Below are 16,417 nucleotides of genomic sequence, written 5' to 3'. Positions count from 1 at the left end.
ACATGTGAAGTAAGAAAATTTGTTTGGTTATAAGTTTTGGAAAGAGTTTTCAAAACTTAATTCAAATTGTTATAACTTATAACAAAACACACTACTTTCACATTATTGAAAATTCTGATAAACACTCATAACCAAACTCTTTTAAAAATTCAATTAAATTTTTTTATTATTAACAGAAAATAATATTAATCAATTTTTTAATTGAAAATTCTACAAAGGAAATAATTTTTTTTCAAAATAAATATTCAAAAAAATTTAAATCATAAATATTTAAATAATTTAATTAAACTAAAAAATTTAATAAGTAAAAAATTAAAATAAATATTCAAAAAATTTAAATAATTTAAAATGTTAATATTTTAAATTTAAAAATAACTCTACATTCAAATCGTAACCAAACACATAAAACAAAACTCAATTAAGAAATTATTTTTAAAACTCATAACCAAACATATAACTCGAAACTCCATACTATTTTCACAACTCTACATTCAAATCGTAACCAAATACATAACAAAAAAATTAAAATATTTAAAAATATTTTTATAAAATAGAGTTTGAATTTATTTTTATAAAATATTTTAAAATTAAAAAAATTAAAATCGTAATATTTTGAAATTAAAATATTCAAAAAATTAAAAAATTAAAAAATCGTAACATATTTAAATATTAAAATATTTAAAATCTTAACAAAATTAAAATATTTTTAAAATATTTAAATATTTAAAATATTTAAAAAATTAAAATATTGATTTGAATTGAGTTTTGAAAAGGGTTTTGAATTATGTGTTTGGTTATGAGTTTTGAAAAGTAATGATTATGTTTTGAATTGAGTTTTAAGAAATGGGTGTAAAATTATAATTTGAAAGTTCAAAACAAACAACACACTCAAATCAATGGGTGAAATTATAATTTGAGAGGCTTACCAAACGGAGCCTAAAATTTTTGTATAAAATAGACTCAATTCCCTTATTATTTTCCTAATTCCATCCAAAATCTAGCCAAGCTAATCCACTACTGAGAGGGATTACTAAGCCCTTGACTATCAAGCTGTTCTCCCATTTCACTACCGAACATGCTGTGGGTGGGACCCACAGCTATGGTAGTCCAATCCGGCCATTCAAGCCGCGAAACAAACATGGCCTCTGTTTCCAATGATGAAAAATCGATTGAACTAGCCCAACAGCTGATTGAGTCAAGTTTGTTTGTTTTTTTGTTTTTGTTTTTGTTTTTGTTTTGTTTTTTGTTTTTTCCCAAGTACTTTGATCCTGATCAAATCAGCAAATATCATAGTATCAATTACGCTTTGTTCCTTTATCTTTGATCATTTTCTCACTTTCGCCCTTTAAATTTTTTTTTCCCTTCTCATTTGGCCTTTCATGCTTTAAGTTTTTCTACTTTACATCTAAAGTTAGCTTTTATTTAAAATTAGATAGAAAATGTCACATTATTTGTCACATAACATAAAAATTTTATTATTATATTGGAATTTGGGTTTGTGTAAGATGCATGAACTATACATAATAAATATTTTTACACCACTTGACTGTAAAGTGTCATTTTCTGTTTAATTTTGGACACAAGTTAGCTTTTGGAGTAAATTAATAAAAACTTTAAACTTGAAAACCAAAGTGGAAAAATGGCCAAACATAAACGGGGCAAAGTGTAATTTATCTAAAAGTAATCAATGAGATCTTATTTTGTGCTCTAAATGATCTCCTTTACTTCATAGACATTATACTATATTATATTTGCATGCTGTGTATTCTAATTTTGGTTTGAGTTAATCGTTTTAGTAACATATTATTATTGCTTTTTTCCTCTTTTTGTTATATTTTACATGGCCATTGACTTGTTAAGATTCTCTCCATTAAAATGTTAAAAATGATATATTTGTGTTGAATTGTTTTCTCTGCAGGCTCCAACAGCGCCCGACAAACAAATTTCTGGAATGGTCGATGAGACATTGAGGCTTGCCACAGTGTTTTGTGATAATAAATGGCCTGTTCTTGCTTTTCTAGATTCTCATCACCCTGATATCCCAGAGCATCCCTATCCTCCTCACTGTATAGCAGGAACAGATGAATCAAAATTGGTTCCTGGTATTTTCCATCTCCTCTATATCTGGTCTGGCTTGATCTCTGCTTAGTTACTATATATTAATTTGGCAATGAATTTACTAGTAGTGACTTGAGAAGCATGTATTGTATAATTTGTTCTCCTTTCTTGATTTCTTTCTATTATGTTTAGCTCTGCAGTGGTTGGAACATGAACCAAATGTAACTCTTAGATGCAAGGATTGCATTGACGGGTTTATCGGTTCTATTGAGAAAGATGGTTCCAATGTGTTTGTAGATTGGGTGAAAACCAACCAGATCAAAGTTGTAAGTATTTCTATTTCCCACAAAGTGACCATTCATTTCTAATGTTGCATTGTTAAATTGACTCTCTATGGGAATTAATTTGAGTTCTATTGCTTTACATGATGGTGAAAATGCATTTGTAATTTGGCCCATATTTTCTTTCTGAAGATATTGGTTGTAGGGATATGCACGGACATCTGCGTCCTAGATTTTGTCTGTTCTGCTCTCTCTGCAAGGAATCATGGTTTTCTCACCCCTCTGGAGGATGTGATTGTTTATTCTCGCGCTTGTGCTACTTTTGATCTTCCAGTTCATGTTGCCAGAAACATCAAAGGCATTGCTCATCCACAGGTAAACTTAGATAAAAAGTTGGAACATAATTTTTTTTTGTTGTCGCTAATCTTGTTGGGATGTTAAAACTAGGAGTTAAGTTAAATGGCAGAATTATCATGGGAGGGATTTGGCAGGAAGCATAAGAGTCTCATAATGAGAATTCTGGAAAGTTAGGATGTGCAGAATTTAACTAATAGGCATGAGATAATAAAACAAAAAAGAAATTGCAAGGTTCAAATGAGTAATTAGTCTTGTCAAAAGATATTTTGCTCATTTGAGCCTTCCTTGAAAGCCTCACTTGATTTGTGTTGGGTGCCTAGTTGTAGGAATAGCTAATGGGGGTGACATTTTCATTCCAGAACTGCATTGCGGTCCAGTGCAAGAATTTTGTTATAAACGGGTTCGGTCGAGATAGAATCATGCTTCCTACTAGATAACAAACATTTATCATAGATTTTGACTCTCCTATATAGAATTAAAGAATTGTGATTTTTTGATAGATCTTTCAATTAAAGATGTATTCTATTGGTGATGAATTGTTACTTTATTGAGAATTCACTGTACTTATATTTTAGTAGTTTAAGTGATATTGTAATGTAGACACTATATGTACAACCAAGTAACAAAAAAATTTCTTACAATATATTTATATATAAAATACATAAACACTCTCTTAGGCACTCCCAACCTTAGATTTGTTTATGTTCCCCCGCTCCCCGGTCCCTCCCTCTCCCCTGATTCACATGCAGCTAAGGTTAGATGTGGTGATAAATGATCATTTTATCAAGAGAATGTTCGTCCTTCTGTGATAAATGAAGGATAAATCTCAACTTGCTTTCCATTCGAAGAGACTTTATGTTGGTTCCTTTCCTTGAAACATAAAAGGTAAATAAACCTTTCTCATATATGGATGAAAAACAAGTAAGATAATTAGGCGCATTCTCTACAAGTTAGTGTTGTTAGTTCACCTTGAAACTGTAAATATATTGATGAGGCATATAGAGTTCAATGTCCATGCATACACACAACAACTTTGGCATGGAAGCTGTATTTACAATTTTAAAAAATTACGTCTTGAGTATTTATATTTATTTTATTTATTTTTTAATTAAAGTTTAATTTGAATCTTATTAATATTTCGTTTCCTATTCTATTAGGGATTCTAGTTTCTCTTTAGAATGCTTGGCATGGTATCATGCAAAGTTGATTAATGAAATTGGGAGTTCAAAGGTTGTGGCCTTGTGTGATTAGGTTGTGTGTGGCCATTGTGTTTTTCAGCTCTCCCCTTTCTCCCTCTCTATTCTGCATCAATTTGGTATCAAAGCGTAATATCGATCAACCCTTGTTCCCTTTCTTCCTTTCTGAGCCATCTCCATCGCTGTCTTTGTACCAAAGTTGCGTCAACCAACCAACTGTATAACCCTTACTCGACCCAATAATAAACCCACGACCCAATTTGGCCTCTATCCAATTTAACTGACTTAGCCTATTTAAGCCACACAATCTAACCCATTTTTAAGCCCAAACAACCGTATAACCTTGTCCAATATAGCTCCCTTAATTATGCCCACTAACTTCCAACACGAAACAATCTCAAATTTTTATAATTCAATCTAGCAACCAGTGACCCAATTTCGGCTCCGTTCTTTACAAAACCTCTTTTCCATATATATTTTTCCTTCATCATGATAACCAATTCAGAGTTTTATTCAAAGTTTGAAGCCATTTTTGAAGACCAACAAGAGATAAGGAAATGTCGTGCATGATTGTCAGAACAGATGATTCAACCGACTTGAAATTATTGGCTCACTTTTGGGGGCATTCTTCAAGAGTTCCTCAAAGGAATTGTGGTGAGGATCAAATGAAAACTGTTGATTAAGAGATCCAAAGCACACGAATGGTGATGTGGACTTGATGGAAAATTCGGAAGGTATTGAAGTCCAAGAAGTGAGATCCCCTAGGTTTGGTCTCTTAACTGTTACGGACAAATAATAGTTACATAATCGTGTTGCAACTACACCTAAAAATTGATGTGATTCGTTGATTGTACTTTAATATGGGAATGGTTCTATTGTTAGTAGTGATTAGATTGAGATCTCTATACAATGGGTTATATGCATTAATCAGAATAGTCAGGACATATATGATGGATTGGTTTCTTTTTGTCCAATCAATAGTTTTACATAAGGGTCCATTTTTCATTTGCTTCAAATGAATTAAATTGGAATAGTTAGTAGAGGACCCATGTTGTATGATGCTTATCAATAATAGTCAAATATGGGTACATTATGAATTGGAAGATGCTAAGAATCAAAAGTAAGCTGAACATAGAATACTTTGGTTGCATTTTTTTACATTAATAATAGAAATGAAAAAATAGTTTATTCTAAAGGTCCTGACTCCTGAGATTCTTGAAAATGATTGATTTCATTGTCTTGGTTTGGTCATCCATGAGGAAGGGTTGCTGGAGAGGACACTTACCATAGAATTAAAGTAGGATGCATGATGTTAATGTACACTAAACCTAACCCACTAACCTAACCCACTACATCCACCCCACTAAACCTAACACACTTACCATCTCCACTACCACCCACCACCTCCACTACCATCCACTACCACCACTCACTTACCTCACACCTCTCCTATATAATAGCTTGTAACATACAAATCAATATACACAACAATCTTGTAATACAGATCAATCAATAATAATACATCAGTTATTTTACATGGTATCAGAGCAAGGTTAAGACCTTAGTATTTCTCGCTTCACCGGCGGGCGGCAACCTCGCCTTGACCGCCCGCCGGACCTCAACCTATTCCGCTGTCATTTCTATCACACCCATAGAAGCCATAGCAGCAAGCAAATTCCTCTTCTCCATCATCATCTTCCACATCAGTCTTCAAAACCCATATCGACCCTGCAATCCAAATATAGCGGAAAAGCTCTGGATTACATATATAGAGAGATAAAGAGTAGAGAGAGAATCGATCCGGGGTAAAACCCAGAAGTTCAAGTTGTAGACATGCATCCTCTGACAAACTTGCAACATAACCACAAAGGTGACGACCCGGCAACACAACCACTCGCCATCGACAAACTTGCCACTCGGTCCACTCGTCTCCACCACTCGGTCCACTCGTCTCCACCTCTCCGCCGCCGCCGCTCATTATGGCTTGCTGAAGCCGCTCCTACAGCGCCGCAGCCGTGGCCTCCTGCGCCCTCGCCCACAGCTTGTCACCTCTATGGGTACAACTATGAAGCCAACCATCTTCAATGAGAAGGTAGCAAAGGCTCTAAGAAACTGGCACTGTAATGCAAAAAAAAAAAAAAAAAAAAAAAAAAAAAAAAAAAACAAAAAACAAACACATAAAACAGAACAACCGCCTCACAGACGGGTCGGTGCCTCCATCACCAAGCAGACCTGTAATTCACCAGCACGGCATGTCCCCTGTTCATCTTCTCCGCCACTATCGCAGTAGTGAAATCGACAGCGTCCATACCACTTCCAGGAATTCCCACTTCGACAACGAATACTCAGAAAATGAGGGCTCGTTTTCCCCCAAGGCTCTTCGATTGCCCCTCTACATTCTCCCATTCCGTCGCCAACAACGTGGAGTTCTGCACATCCTCCGCCGGAAGAAGCTGCCGTCGCCACCGTCCCTCCGTCGCAATCCCCGCCTTCTTCCGCCTCCCCTTCCCGCTCCCGATCTGCATCGTCCTCTCGCCGATCTGCATCGTCCGTCTACGGATGGCTCTGTCGAAGGCCTCTTGAGCTCTCTCTCTCTCGGCTGGTTTTGTTTTTTAAGTGTTGAACATGTAAAAAAAAAAAAAAAAAAAAAAACAAATACACATGCAGCACCTCCTCTCACTCTCTCGGCTGAACCACATGGGGGGCACTCACTCTTCTCTCTCTAACATTCCACTCAAGAGACCCACACTACACTGCTCCACCATTCACACACACGGCATACATCCCTCTCTCTTCAGTTTTGGAAGAATAAATCAATAAACAAGAGACCCACTCACATTTTTCGAATCTCTCACTCTCTTTCATAACTTACCAGGGTTTTGACCACCTCACTTCTCACACCCATTCACCGCCTAACTTTTATTTTTTTTTATTATACAAATTAATTGGTGCTCTCTTTTTCTTCATTATTATATCTTCATCATCACCATACTTATCATTTCCTCCCATCTCCATATTTTTTTTTTTTTTTTTTTTTTTTTTTTTTTTTTTTTTTTTTAGAGAGAGAATAAATTGTATGTATTATTGATTGTTGTATCTTGATATATATTACAATGATTCATGATTCCTATATGTAGAAGAGGGTGAGTGTGTAGTAGGTAAGGAGTAGGTGAATTTTAACAGCCCCGCAAACTCAAGGGGGATAGGAACTAACCAACTTGAGTTTGGAGAGAGTAACAAAACAAGAAAGTACGGAAAAATAAAAGAGGATAAGAGACACTGTATGGTCGTGTCAGACCATTGGTGAAGACACTGGATGGTGGTGTCATAACGTTGTAGAGGACACTGTATGGGGGTGTCATAACCATGTAGAGGACACTGTATGGTGGTGTCATAACGGTGTAGAGGACACTGGATGGCGGTGTCAGACCGATGTAGAAGACAGTTTATGGGGTCATGTCGGACCGTTGTAGCAGACACTGTGTGGTCGTGTCAGACCGATGTAGAAGACAGTTTACGGGGAATATTTTGAAGTGGGGAATATTATGAGTGTGGTCTACACCAGTCAGCTTTATCAATCCCTTTGTTTCAACCTCAAATAGGTTTCTATCTTCACACCTATTTGAGTTTGAGAGGGGGTTATACACAGTATCATGTATAAGTCCAGTATCATGTATAAGTCGCTCATGGCGCATTCCCTAAGTCGCCTCCTTGGTGCACCATCACAAGCTTCTACACCGGTCCGACATGACCCCATAAACTGTCTTCTACACCGGTCCGACATGACCCCGTAAACTGTCTTCTACAACGGTCCGACATGACCCCATAAACTGTCTTCTACATCGGTCTGACACGACCATACCGTGTCTCCTGTCCTGTTTTGTTTTTTATTTATCAGTTTACTTTTCTGTTTTGTTACTCTCTTCAAACTCAAGTTGGTTAGTTCCTATCCTCCTTGAGTTTGAGGGGGGCTGTTAATGTACACTACACCTAACCCACTAACCTAACCCACTACATCCCCCCACTAAACCTAACACACTTACCATCTCCACGACCACACTCAGTATCATGTATAAGTTGCTCATGGCGCACTCCCTAAGTTTATACACAGTATCATGTATAAGTTGCTCATGATACTGTGTATAATGGTGTTTATACACAGTATCATGTATAAGTTGCTCATGATACTGTGTATAACAACTTATACATGATACTGTGTATAAACTTAGGGAGTGCGCCATGAGCAACTTATACATGATACTGTGTAAAAAAATTAGGAGACACTGTATGGTCGTGTCGGACCGTTGTAACAGACAGTTTACGGGGTCATGTCGGACCGTTGTAGCAGACACTGTGTGGTCGTGTCAGACCGATGTAGCAGACAGTTTATGGGGTCATGTCGGACCGTTGTAGAAGACAGTTTACGGGGTCATGTCGGACCGTTGTAGAAGACAGTTTACGGGGTCATGTCGGACCGTTGTAGCAAACACTGTGTGGTCGTGTCAGACCGATGTAGCAGACAGTTTATGGGGTCATGTCGGACCGTTGTAGAAGACAGTTTACGGGGTCATGTCGGACCGTTGTAGAAGACAGTTTACGGGGTCATGTCGGACCGTTGTAGAAGACAGTTTACGGGGTCATGTCGGACCAGTGTAGAAGACAGTTTATGGGGTCATGTCGGACCGGTGTAGAAGCTTGTGATGGTGCACCAAGGAGGCGACTTAGGGAGTGCGCCATGAGCGACTTATACATGATACTGGACTTATACATGATACTGTGTATAACCCCCTCTCAAACTCAAATAGGTGTGAAGATAGAAACCTATTTGAGGTTGAAACAAAGGGATTGATAAAGCTGACTGGTGTAGAAGACACTGTATGAGTGTGTATATAGGCTGCCCAAAAGATATACATGGATGTAGATATCGAGCCCTCAAAAGTCGTGCCCTCAAAAGGTGTGCCCAATCTGTCAAAAAGGCGTGCCATCAAAAGGCGTGCCCGATGCATCAAAAGGCGTGCCAGATATGATGGCGAGGCACGTGAGTGCCTTGGCTGGCGTGCCCGTTTGTCTGGCGTCAAGAGGCGCGCGATGCGCGTGGCTACATCGGTCCGACATGACCCCATAAACTGTCCCGACATTGATTCCAGTTAGCATCTCCAACGGTCCGACATGACCCCATAAACTGTCCCGACATTTGATTCCGGTTAGCCTTCACCAACGGTCCGACATGACCCTATAAACTGTCCCGACATTTGATTCCGGTTAGCATACAGTGTCCTCTACCACGTTATGACACCATCATACAGTGTCTTCTACACCGTTATGACACCGCCATCCAGTGTCCTCTACACCGTTATGACACCGCCATCCAGTGTCCTCTACAACGTTATGGCACCACCTTTCAGTATCTTCACCAATGGTCTGACACGACCATACAGTGTCTCCTATCTTTTTTTATTTTTATGTATTTTCTTGTTTTGCTCCTCTCTCCAAACTCAAGTTGGTTAGTTTCTATCCTCCTTGAGTTTGCGGGGGGCTGTTAAAATATATCATCACCTACCACCTCCACTCAACTCACCTACCACACACACTCACCTACTCCCCAATCCTCTCCTATATAATGAGTACCTCACCATCTGTAATTTACACATCAATACATCAATCAATATAACACAATCAATTTTATACATTGTATTTTAACACCAAGGGGGCGACTTAGGGAGTGCGCCATGAGCGACTTATACATGATACTGTGTATAATTTTATACACAGTATCATGTATAAGTTGCTCATGGCGCACTCCCTAAGTTTATACACAGTATCATGTATAAGTTGTTATACACAGTATCATGAGCAACTTATACATGATACTGTGTATAAACACCATTATACACAGTATCATGAGCAACTTATACATGATACTGTGTATAAACTTAGGGAGTGCGCCATGAGCAACTTATACATGATACTGTGAGGGGGGCTGTTAATGTACACTACACCTAACCCACTAACCTAACCCACTACATCCCCCCACTAAACCTAACACACTTACCATCTCCACTACCACCCACCACCTCCACTACCATCCACTACCACCACTCACTTACCTCACACCTCTCCTATATAATAGCTTGTAACATACAAATCAATACACAACAATCTTGTAATATATCAATCAATAATATACATCAATTTAAAAAAAAAAAAAAAAAAAAAAAATGGGATAGGAGACACTGTATGGTCGTGTCGGACCGTTGTAGTAGACAGTTTACGGGGTCATGTCGGACCGTTGTAGCAGACACTGTGTGGTCGTGTCAGACCGATGTAGCAGACAGTTTATGGGGTCATGTCGGACCGTTGTAGAAGACAGTTTACGGGGTCATGTCGGACCGTTGTAGAAGACAGTTTACGGGGTCATGTCGGACCGGTGTAGAAGACAGTTTATGGGGTCATGTCGGACCGGTGTAGAAGCTTGTGATGGTGCACCAAGGAGGCGACTTAGGGAGTGCGCCATGAGCGACTTATACATGATACTGGACTTATACATGAAGTGGGGAATGACTGGTGTAGAAGACACTGGGAATATTATGAGTGTGGTCGTGTCAGACCGATGCATGAAGTGGGGAATATTTTGCATCGTGCTATCAATGAGAATGATGAGACTTTTGTAAGATGGGCATAAGGTTGGCATGTTTCATCTTTTAAATAAAAGGCATAAATAAAATAATTGTAGCATAAATGAAGATTTATGGATGGATGAGTGGCCAATGGATTTAAGAGTAAATTATATATAAATGAAGATGGTTTGATTGTGTTACAGAAACTAATAGTTGCATGAACAAGGAGCAATTTACTTCAAGTTGAAGGCCATGAGGCAAGAAGGCCTCGAAGATATTGGGTTTAAGGCTGTGGAAAAGAAGTTATCGATTCCTTGCTTGGTAGAAAAATGACCCCAAAATAAGATGAATGGGAGATAATATTGGTTTAGTTGACTGTGAATGGTTGCTATGAAGTTTTCATTCAGTTAGCTGAGTTAAGAAGCACGAAAATTATATAATATAGCCTAGGCACAACAACGTGGCAATTCTTAAAATAAATAAATAAATAAATAAATACAAAAAGGAGACAACAACAACACAAAATATATGTATTTTTTATATGTATACATGAAACTAATAATACTTGCTTCATTTTTACATGATAAATACATTTATATTTATTATATCAAAATAGTAACAAATCATTTTCCCGATTCAACATATTGGAAAATAAATATGAACATAAAGTCATACGTATTTTAGGGAGCTTGTTTGTTCATAAACAAATTAAAGGTTTGCAGTATTCATAAAATTTGGAAGAATAAAAAAGGAGAGATTAATAGGGTATAAATTCACATTGTTTTTATTGTCATTGGATCCCAAATTATTTTCTTTATACTTGAAATGTGTTTCTCGTTTGTCTAAGCAATGGAGATATGTGTTCCCTAAGAGTCCATAGCGTGTCTGGTTCAAAGAAAATTTTAAAATATAACACGACACATTTGGATGCATGTCCGATGAGAATTAGAATTCTACATGTGTTTGACAATTGGTTTTTAGTTTATTTTTTATTTTTTTAGTTTTCTAGAATCTAAAGATGCTGATCATTTGGTAATTGCTTAAGAAAAGGTTGCTTTTTTGTTATGGAGAAAGTTTTGTGGGTCTTTTACCCGTTTGCTTTCTTGGTGAGAAATTACCATATTACTCTTAGGCAATGTTTGGTTCATTAGAATGGAGTGGAATGGAATGATCATTCCATCAAAATATCAATTCTTATGTTTGGTTGACTAAAAAAAATAAAGAAAAATACATTACAAATGGAATCATTATTCACCATTGTAAGGGAAAAATCATTCCATAAGGAATCCCAAGGAATAATCATTTTATTTCATCTCATTCTCGCGAATCAAATAGAGCATTGTACAACCCTTATTAACATAATCAATTACCTTGAAAGTAAAATCGCCTTTGCACAATTATGATGAGATTCTCAATAAATTGATTTTTTATGGGGAAGTTACTTATTTAGCCAAATCAAACAATTTATTTTTTACTTTTGACTTTTCTAGCCAGAAAGTAGCTAATTTGGAGATAGCCAAACAATAAATAACCATTAGCTATGCATAATTTGTTGTTATTTTGGTGATTAGAGTTTTTAATTGGATCCAATTGGATAGAATCAGGACAAATATGTTCTGAATCGTGTTTCCTCTTCTTTTTTTTTTCCCCCAAAAAATAAAGGCTCATAATACATCTTCTAAGGATATTTAAGGTTAAAGTAACTTACTCCCATGAACTTATCTATTCAATTCATGAATTGAATATGGTTTAATATTGCCTGGGTTAGGGCAATTAGACCTAATGGTTCTGTAATTTTTTTAATAACTTTTTTTTGAACAACAATACACATACATACCTTTTAAAGTATTTTAGGTTTTGAAGTAAAAGATTTTAATTCTTCTTATTATACTCTATATAGGGTTTCTAAGTCCATTTTTTGGATGTTACAAGAGATTATACTAAGATTTTTAAATAATTTTTTGGTTGGTGGAATTTGGACACCCCACATCTATTACTACGAATACAATTTGTTGGGATTTATTCCATATCCCGCCAACGCAAACAGAAGCACACCTATGTACACACCAAAGAGAAAAAACAACCACATAGATTTACATGGTTTGGCCCAAATTGCCTATATTCATGGGAGAGAGAGAGCTTCCATTATGAATAAGATAGAGAATACATGTGCGATGGCCAAAATACTCTTAACCTACACCACTACCCGAACCCCATGCTCAAGGATAGTTGAGCTCTTGCTCACCTCGGTGCCTCACAATATTTTTTCTCTCGCGACTTACATCTCTATTTTTTTTTCCCTTTACCTCAATCTCTCAATCTCTTTCAGAGAAACCCTATAGTCCACATGATTATTTATAATAGTCTATCCATGAGAATCCTAGTTCCATACAATTAGGTAACCAAATCCTACATATATTAGGATTCCCAGTAGATTTTGGACTCTACTATCTTAACCAAAATACATGTATAAACCAGTCTAATAACTATATGGGACCCACCTTTATCACATAGGTGGAGTAATCCTAACAATCACCCTCTTCACCCATGTGGGGTAAATGTTACGTGCATCCTCCAACCTGAATGTCCTAGTTTGCGTAATACACTCCACCTTTACCTAGAAGATGTTGCACCAATTGAACCAAGTGCCTATGTTATTCGCACCTCACGCAATGGTGCTTTAAACGCGTCCTTCTTGGCTTTCTTTGTCTTCATGATGGAGCCCATGGGATCCATCGCACCTCCCTGTGGTGTCTCCACTGCCAAGAACCAAAACTTTCATAGAAAAGAGACTCGCGTCCTCCCTTGGTGTACACCATCTTGTCGCGAAACCATCTCAAGTTCTATGCTTGAAGCTTCCTTCCGTGGACATCAGGCAACCTGTTGTCTCCCCTTGGTGGCCACCAAATATCTTTGCAATTGTTGCGTACCACTGTTCACCCACAACTTATACTACTCGTCTAATGCTAGACAATAGCTTCCCTCTTGTCATAGTATACTCCACGAGCCTGTACAAGTTGCTAATCATGATGTCCAATCAGGAAAAACACCGTCTAATTGACTTGGTAAAGACTGGATTTCCTTGTTGATTGAATCAGATTACTTCTAGATCACATGCAATCACCTTTGATCACTTTTGAATCTGTCCAATCCCTTTAAACCTATTTAGAATATGAAAATTTTGATTGTACTGATGAATTTGCAACCCCTGAAAACCTTGAGATCCACTTTCGCTGTGAATTTTCTACCATGTTTCTTCTTGCGAAAGTCTTCACCAGATTTGAACCTTTTTTTTTTCCTGTACCACCCGGGATTTCTTTCTCTTTTGTGCGAGTCCTCCGTATGTAATGGCCACACCCTCTACCAACTGCACCTAGGATCGGTAACCTTTAGCCTAAGAAGCATGAATATGGATACGTGACATAACATGGATACGATACGGACATGCTGACACGTTAATTTTCAAAAAATGCAGGACACGACACATGGGGGACACGCAAGAAATATATAATTTTATATATTTATTATATGTTATATATATGAATATATCATTCAAAAATAATAAAAAATGCAATATGACACTAATTCCTATACATTTTTATGGTTTTTGTTTTATTATTGTATCTTAAGTTGTTTTGTTCAAATTTCTAATTAGTTTCACATGTGTCTAATCGATAGACATGTGTGTTTAAGCTATTGACATGTGTGTCCTCCAAGTGTTCAAAGAGTGTCCGGGTCTTTAAAAAAATTTAAAAAATAGGACACGTTTTGAAGAGTCTTGGACATGTGTCCTAAGAGTGTTCAAAGAGTGTCGGTGTTCGACATGGAGACGATACTGATACGCCACCTTCTCAAAAGTATCCGTGCTTCTTAGCCTTTAGCTTTGATACCACTTGTTGGGATTTATTCCATATCCCGCCAACGTAAATGGAAGCACACCCACGCACACACCAAAGAGAAAAACAATCACATGGAGATTTACATGATTCGACCCAAATTGCCTACATATATGGGAGAGAGAGCTTCCACTATGAATAAAATAGAGATTATATGTGAGATGACTAAAACACTCAAAACTTATATTACCTGAGCCCCATGCTCAAAGATAGTTAAGCCCTTGCTCGCCTCGCTGCCTCACGGTATTTTTTTCTCTCACCCCTTGCATCTCTATCTTTTTCCTTCACCTCAATCTCTCAGAGAAACCCTATAGTCCACATTACTATTTATAATAGTTTACTCATGAGAATCCTAGTCCATACAATTAGGTAATCAAATCCTACACATATGACTCTACTATCATAACCCCAAATACATGTATAAACTAACCTAATAACTATATGACTCACCTTTATCATATGGGTGGACTAATGCTAACAACAATGTCTTAACAATTAGATAATGTTATCTTGTCCTTGGATAAGAACTATTTTATAATGTATCAAAATCAATTTATTTTATTTTTTTGGTCCATATATACCATTGTTCAACATCATTTTTTTAATAATTGTTTTGTATTACACTTTGTATTGAATCTTAATGATTATCTATTCGATTCGATTCACGATTCACAATTCACAAAAGTATATCGATTCGCGAAATAATTCTCGATTCGACAACTATAATTAATACACCTCAAATAACACAGGATCTAGCATAAATTGGAAAAGATTTTTCACAAAAATAAGCTTTAGTTGTCACTTGGTAGGCTCATAGTGTAATGGGGAAACTCACTAAAACTTAAGGTTTCAAGGATAATTGCTATCTAAGGAAAAGAAGTCATATGATTTAAGTTACGAGAGGAAAAATCTAGCTAGATAGTTAGTTGAGGTGAGGCATCACCATTGGTCAGTGCTGACTTGTCTAGCATGTGACAAAAGGAGAAGGCCACGTCAAATGGTGGTTTGATTGGGATACAGGTTGGAAGCAATCCAACCAAATCAAGAATTAGAGTTGCGAAAGAATAGAAAAGAACTACTCAAGGGACTCCATTCCTAGTAGGAAGAGGAATCATTATAGAGCAAGGCAAGCGTGGCTATAGAAGGACATCAACCCTCACGGTTTGGGGACACAGTGAATGGAGACTATTCTCTCTCTCTCTCTCTCTCTCTCTCTCTCTCTCTCCATCCATCTCTCGTGCTTCATTTTTATTCTCTTCTGAAACTTTCTGATTTAGGCATCGGAATGTAAATATTTATCATGAAGTATATAAATATTAAATTACAAGATGAAATTATGTAGCTATTAGGTTTAAAAAGGAAGCCTTTTGTTTTTGGGCTCTCTCACTCTAATTTTTTTTTTTTTAGTGCATTCAGTGAAGATGGAAAAGCTCTATAGCTAATGTCTAGATATTTAGGATGTGGCAAATCCACTCCACTAACCACTTTTGTCGACACTTTTAATCATTTTTTCTTTTTTCTTTTGTGTGGCAGGAACTGATGCATCATGTAGGCCTTTACATGGCCAAGGGAAGGGGAGCCAAGGTGGTGTCACAAGTGTCATTTTGATGTGCATGAGGAAACCATGACCTTAAACTGGTGTCTGTATGTTGAATCTGCAATTCAAACTCTATCAAGTTTGGAGGGGAAGCTCTTCCACTAATATATTAATGCTTTCATATTATTGTCAATATATCAGTAAACTATTTGTAGTTTTACATGTGTTTGGGTTGGTTTGCTACTTACAATAATTACTTCGAAGTGGATTTGAGAACGTAGTAACCTCTGTGAAATATGTTAAGAGTTGGTGTTTGCTGGTTCAGAATTCCACATCAATGCTGTTTTATTTACACACCAATGATGCTGGTTCGTGTCTGTTTGTAAGCAACATAGCATTTCTTCATAGTTGCAACCAACAATAATATAACATATACATATATGCAAATCCCCTCTCCGTGGAATTATTCTTTGCA

At 36.8% G+C, this 16,417-nt stretch overlaps 1 protein-coding gene across 1 annotated transcript in view; it reads left to right on the top strand.

Moving 5' to 3' along the window:
* Nucleotides 1–16,417, top strand: part of LOC114297276 (nicotinamidase 1) — a 23,802-nt gene extending 7,385 nt beyond the window's left edge. The window contains exons 3-6 of the mRNA XM_028241676.2: nucleotides 1,919–2,102; nucleotides 2,251–2,384; nucleotides 2,532–2,714; nucleotides 15,939–16,417. Of these exons, the coding sequence (XP_028097477.2) occupies nucleotides 1,919–2,102; nucleotides 2,251–2,384; nucleotides 2,532–2,714; nucleotides 15,939–16,013 (576 nt within the window). The 3' untranslated portion in view covers nucleotides 16,014–16,417. The remainder of the gene's footprint in view (nucleotides 1–1,918; nucleotides 2,103–2,250; nucleotides 2,385–2,531; nucleotides 2,715–15,938) is intronic.

Source organism: Camellia sinensis, chromosome 6 (assembly GCF_055761805.1).
Source record: "Camellia sinensis isolate YWXY chromosome 6, ASM5576180v1, whole genome shotgun sequence".
NCBI classification, from domain to species: domain Eukaryota; kingdom Viridiplantae; phylum Streptophyta; class Magnoliopsida; order Ericales; family Theaceae; genus Camellia; species Camellia sinensis.
Note: the sequence above shows the minus strand (reverse complement) of the source record. Positions and strands in the feature narration are given on the sequence as shown.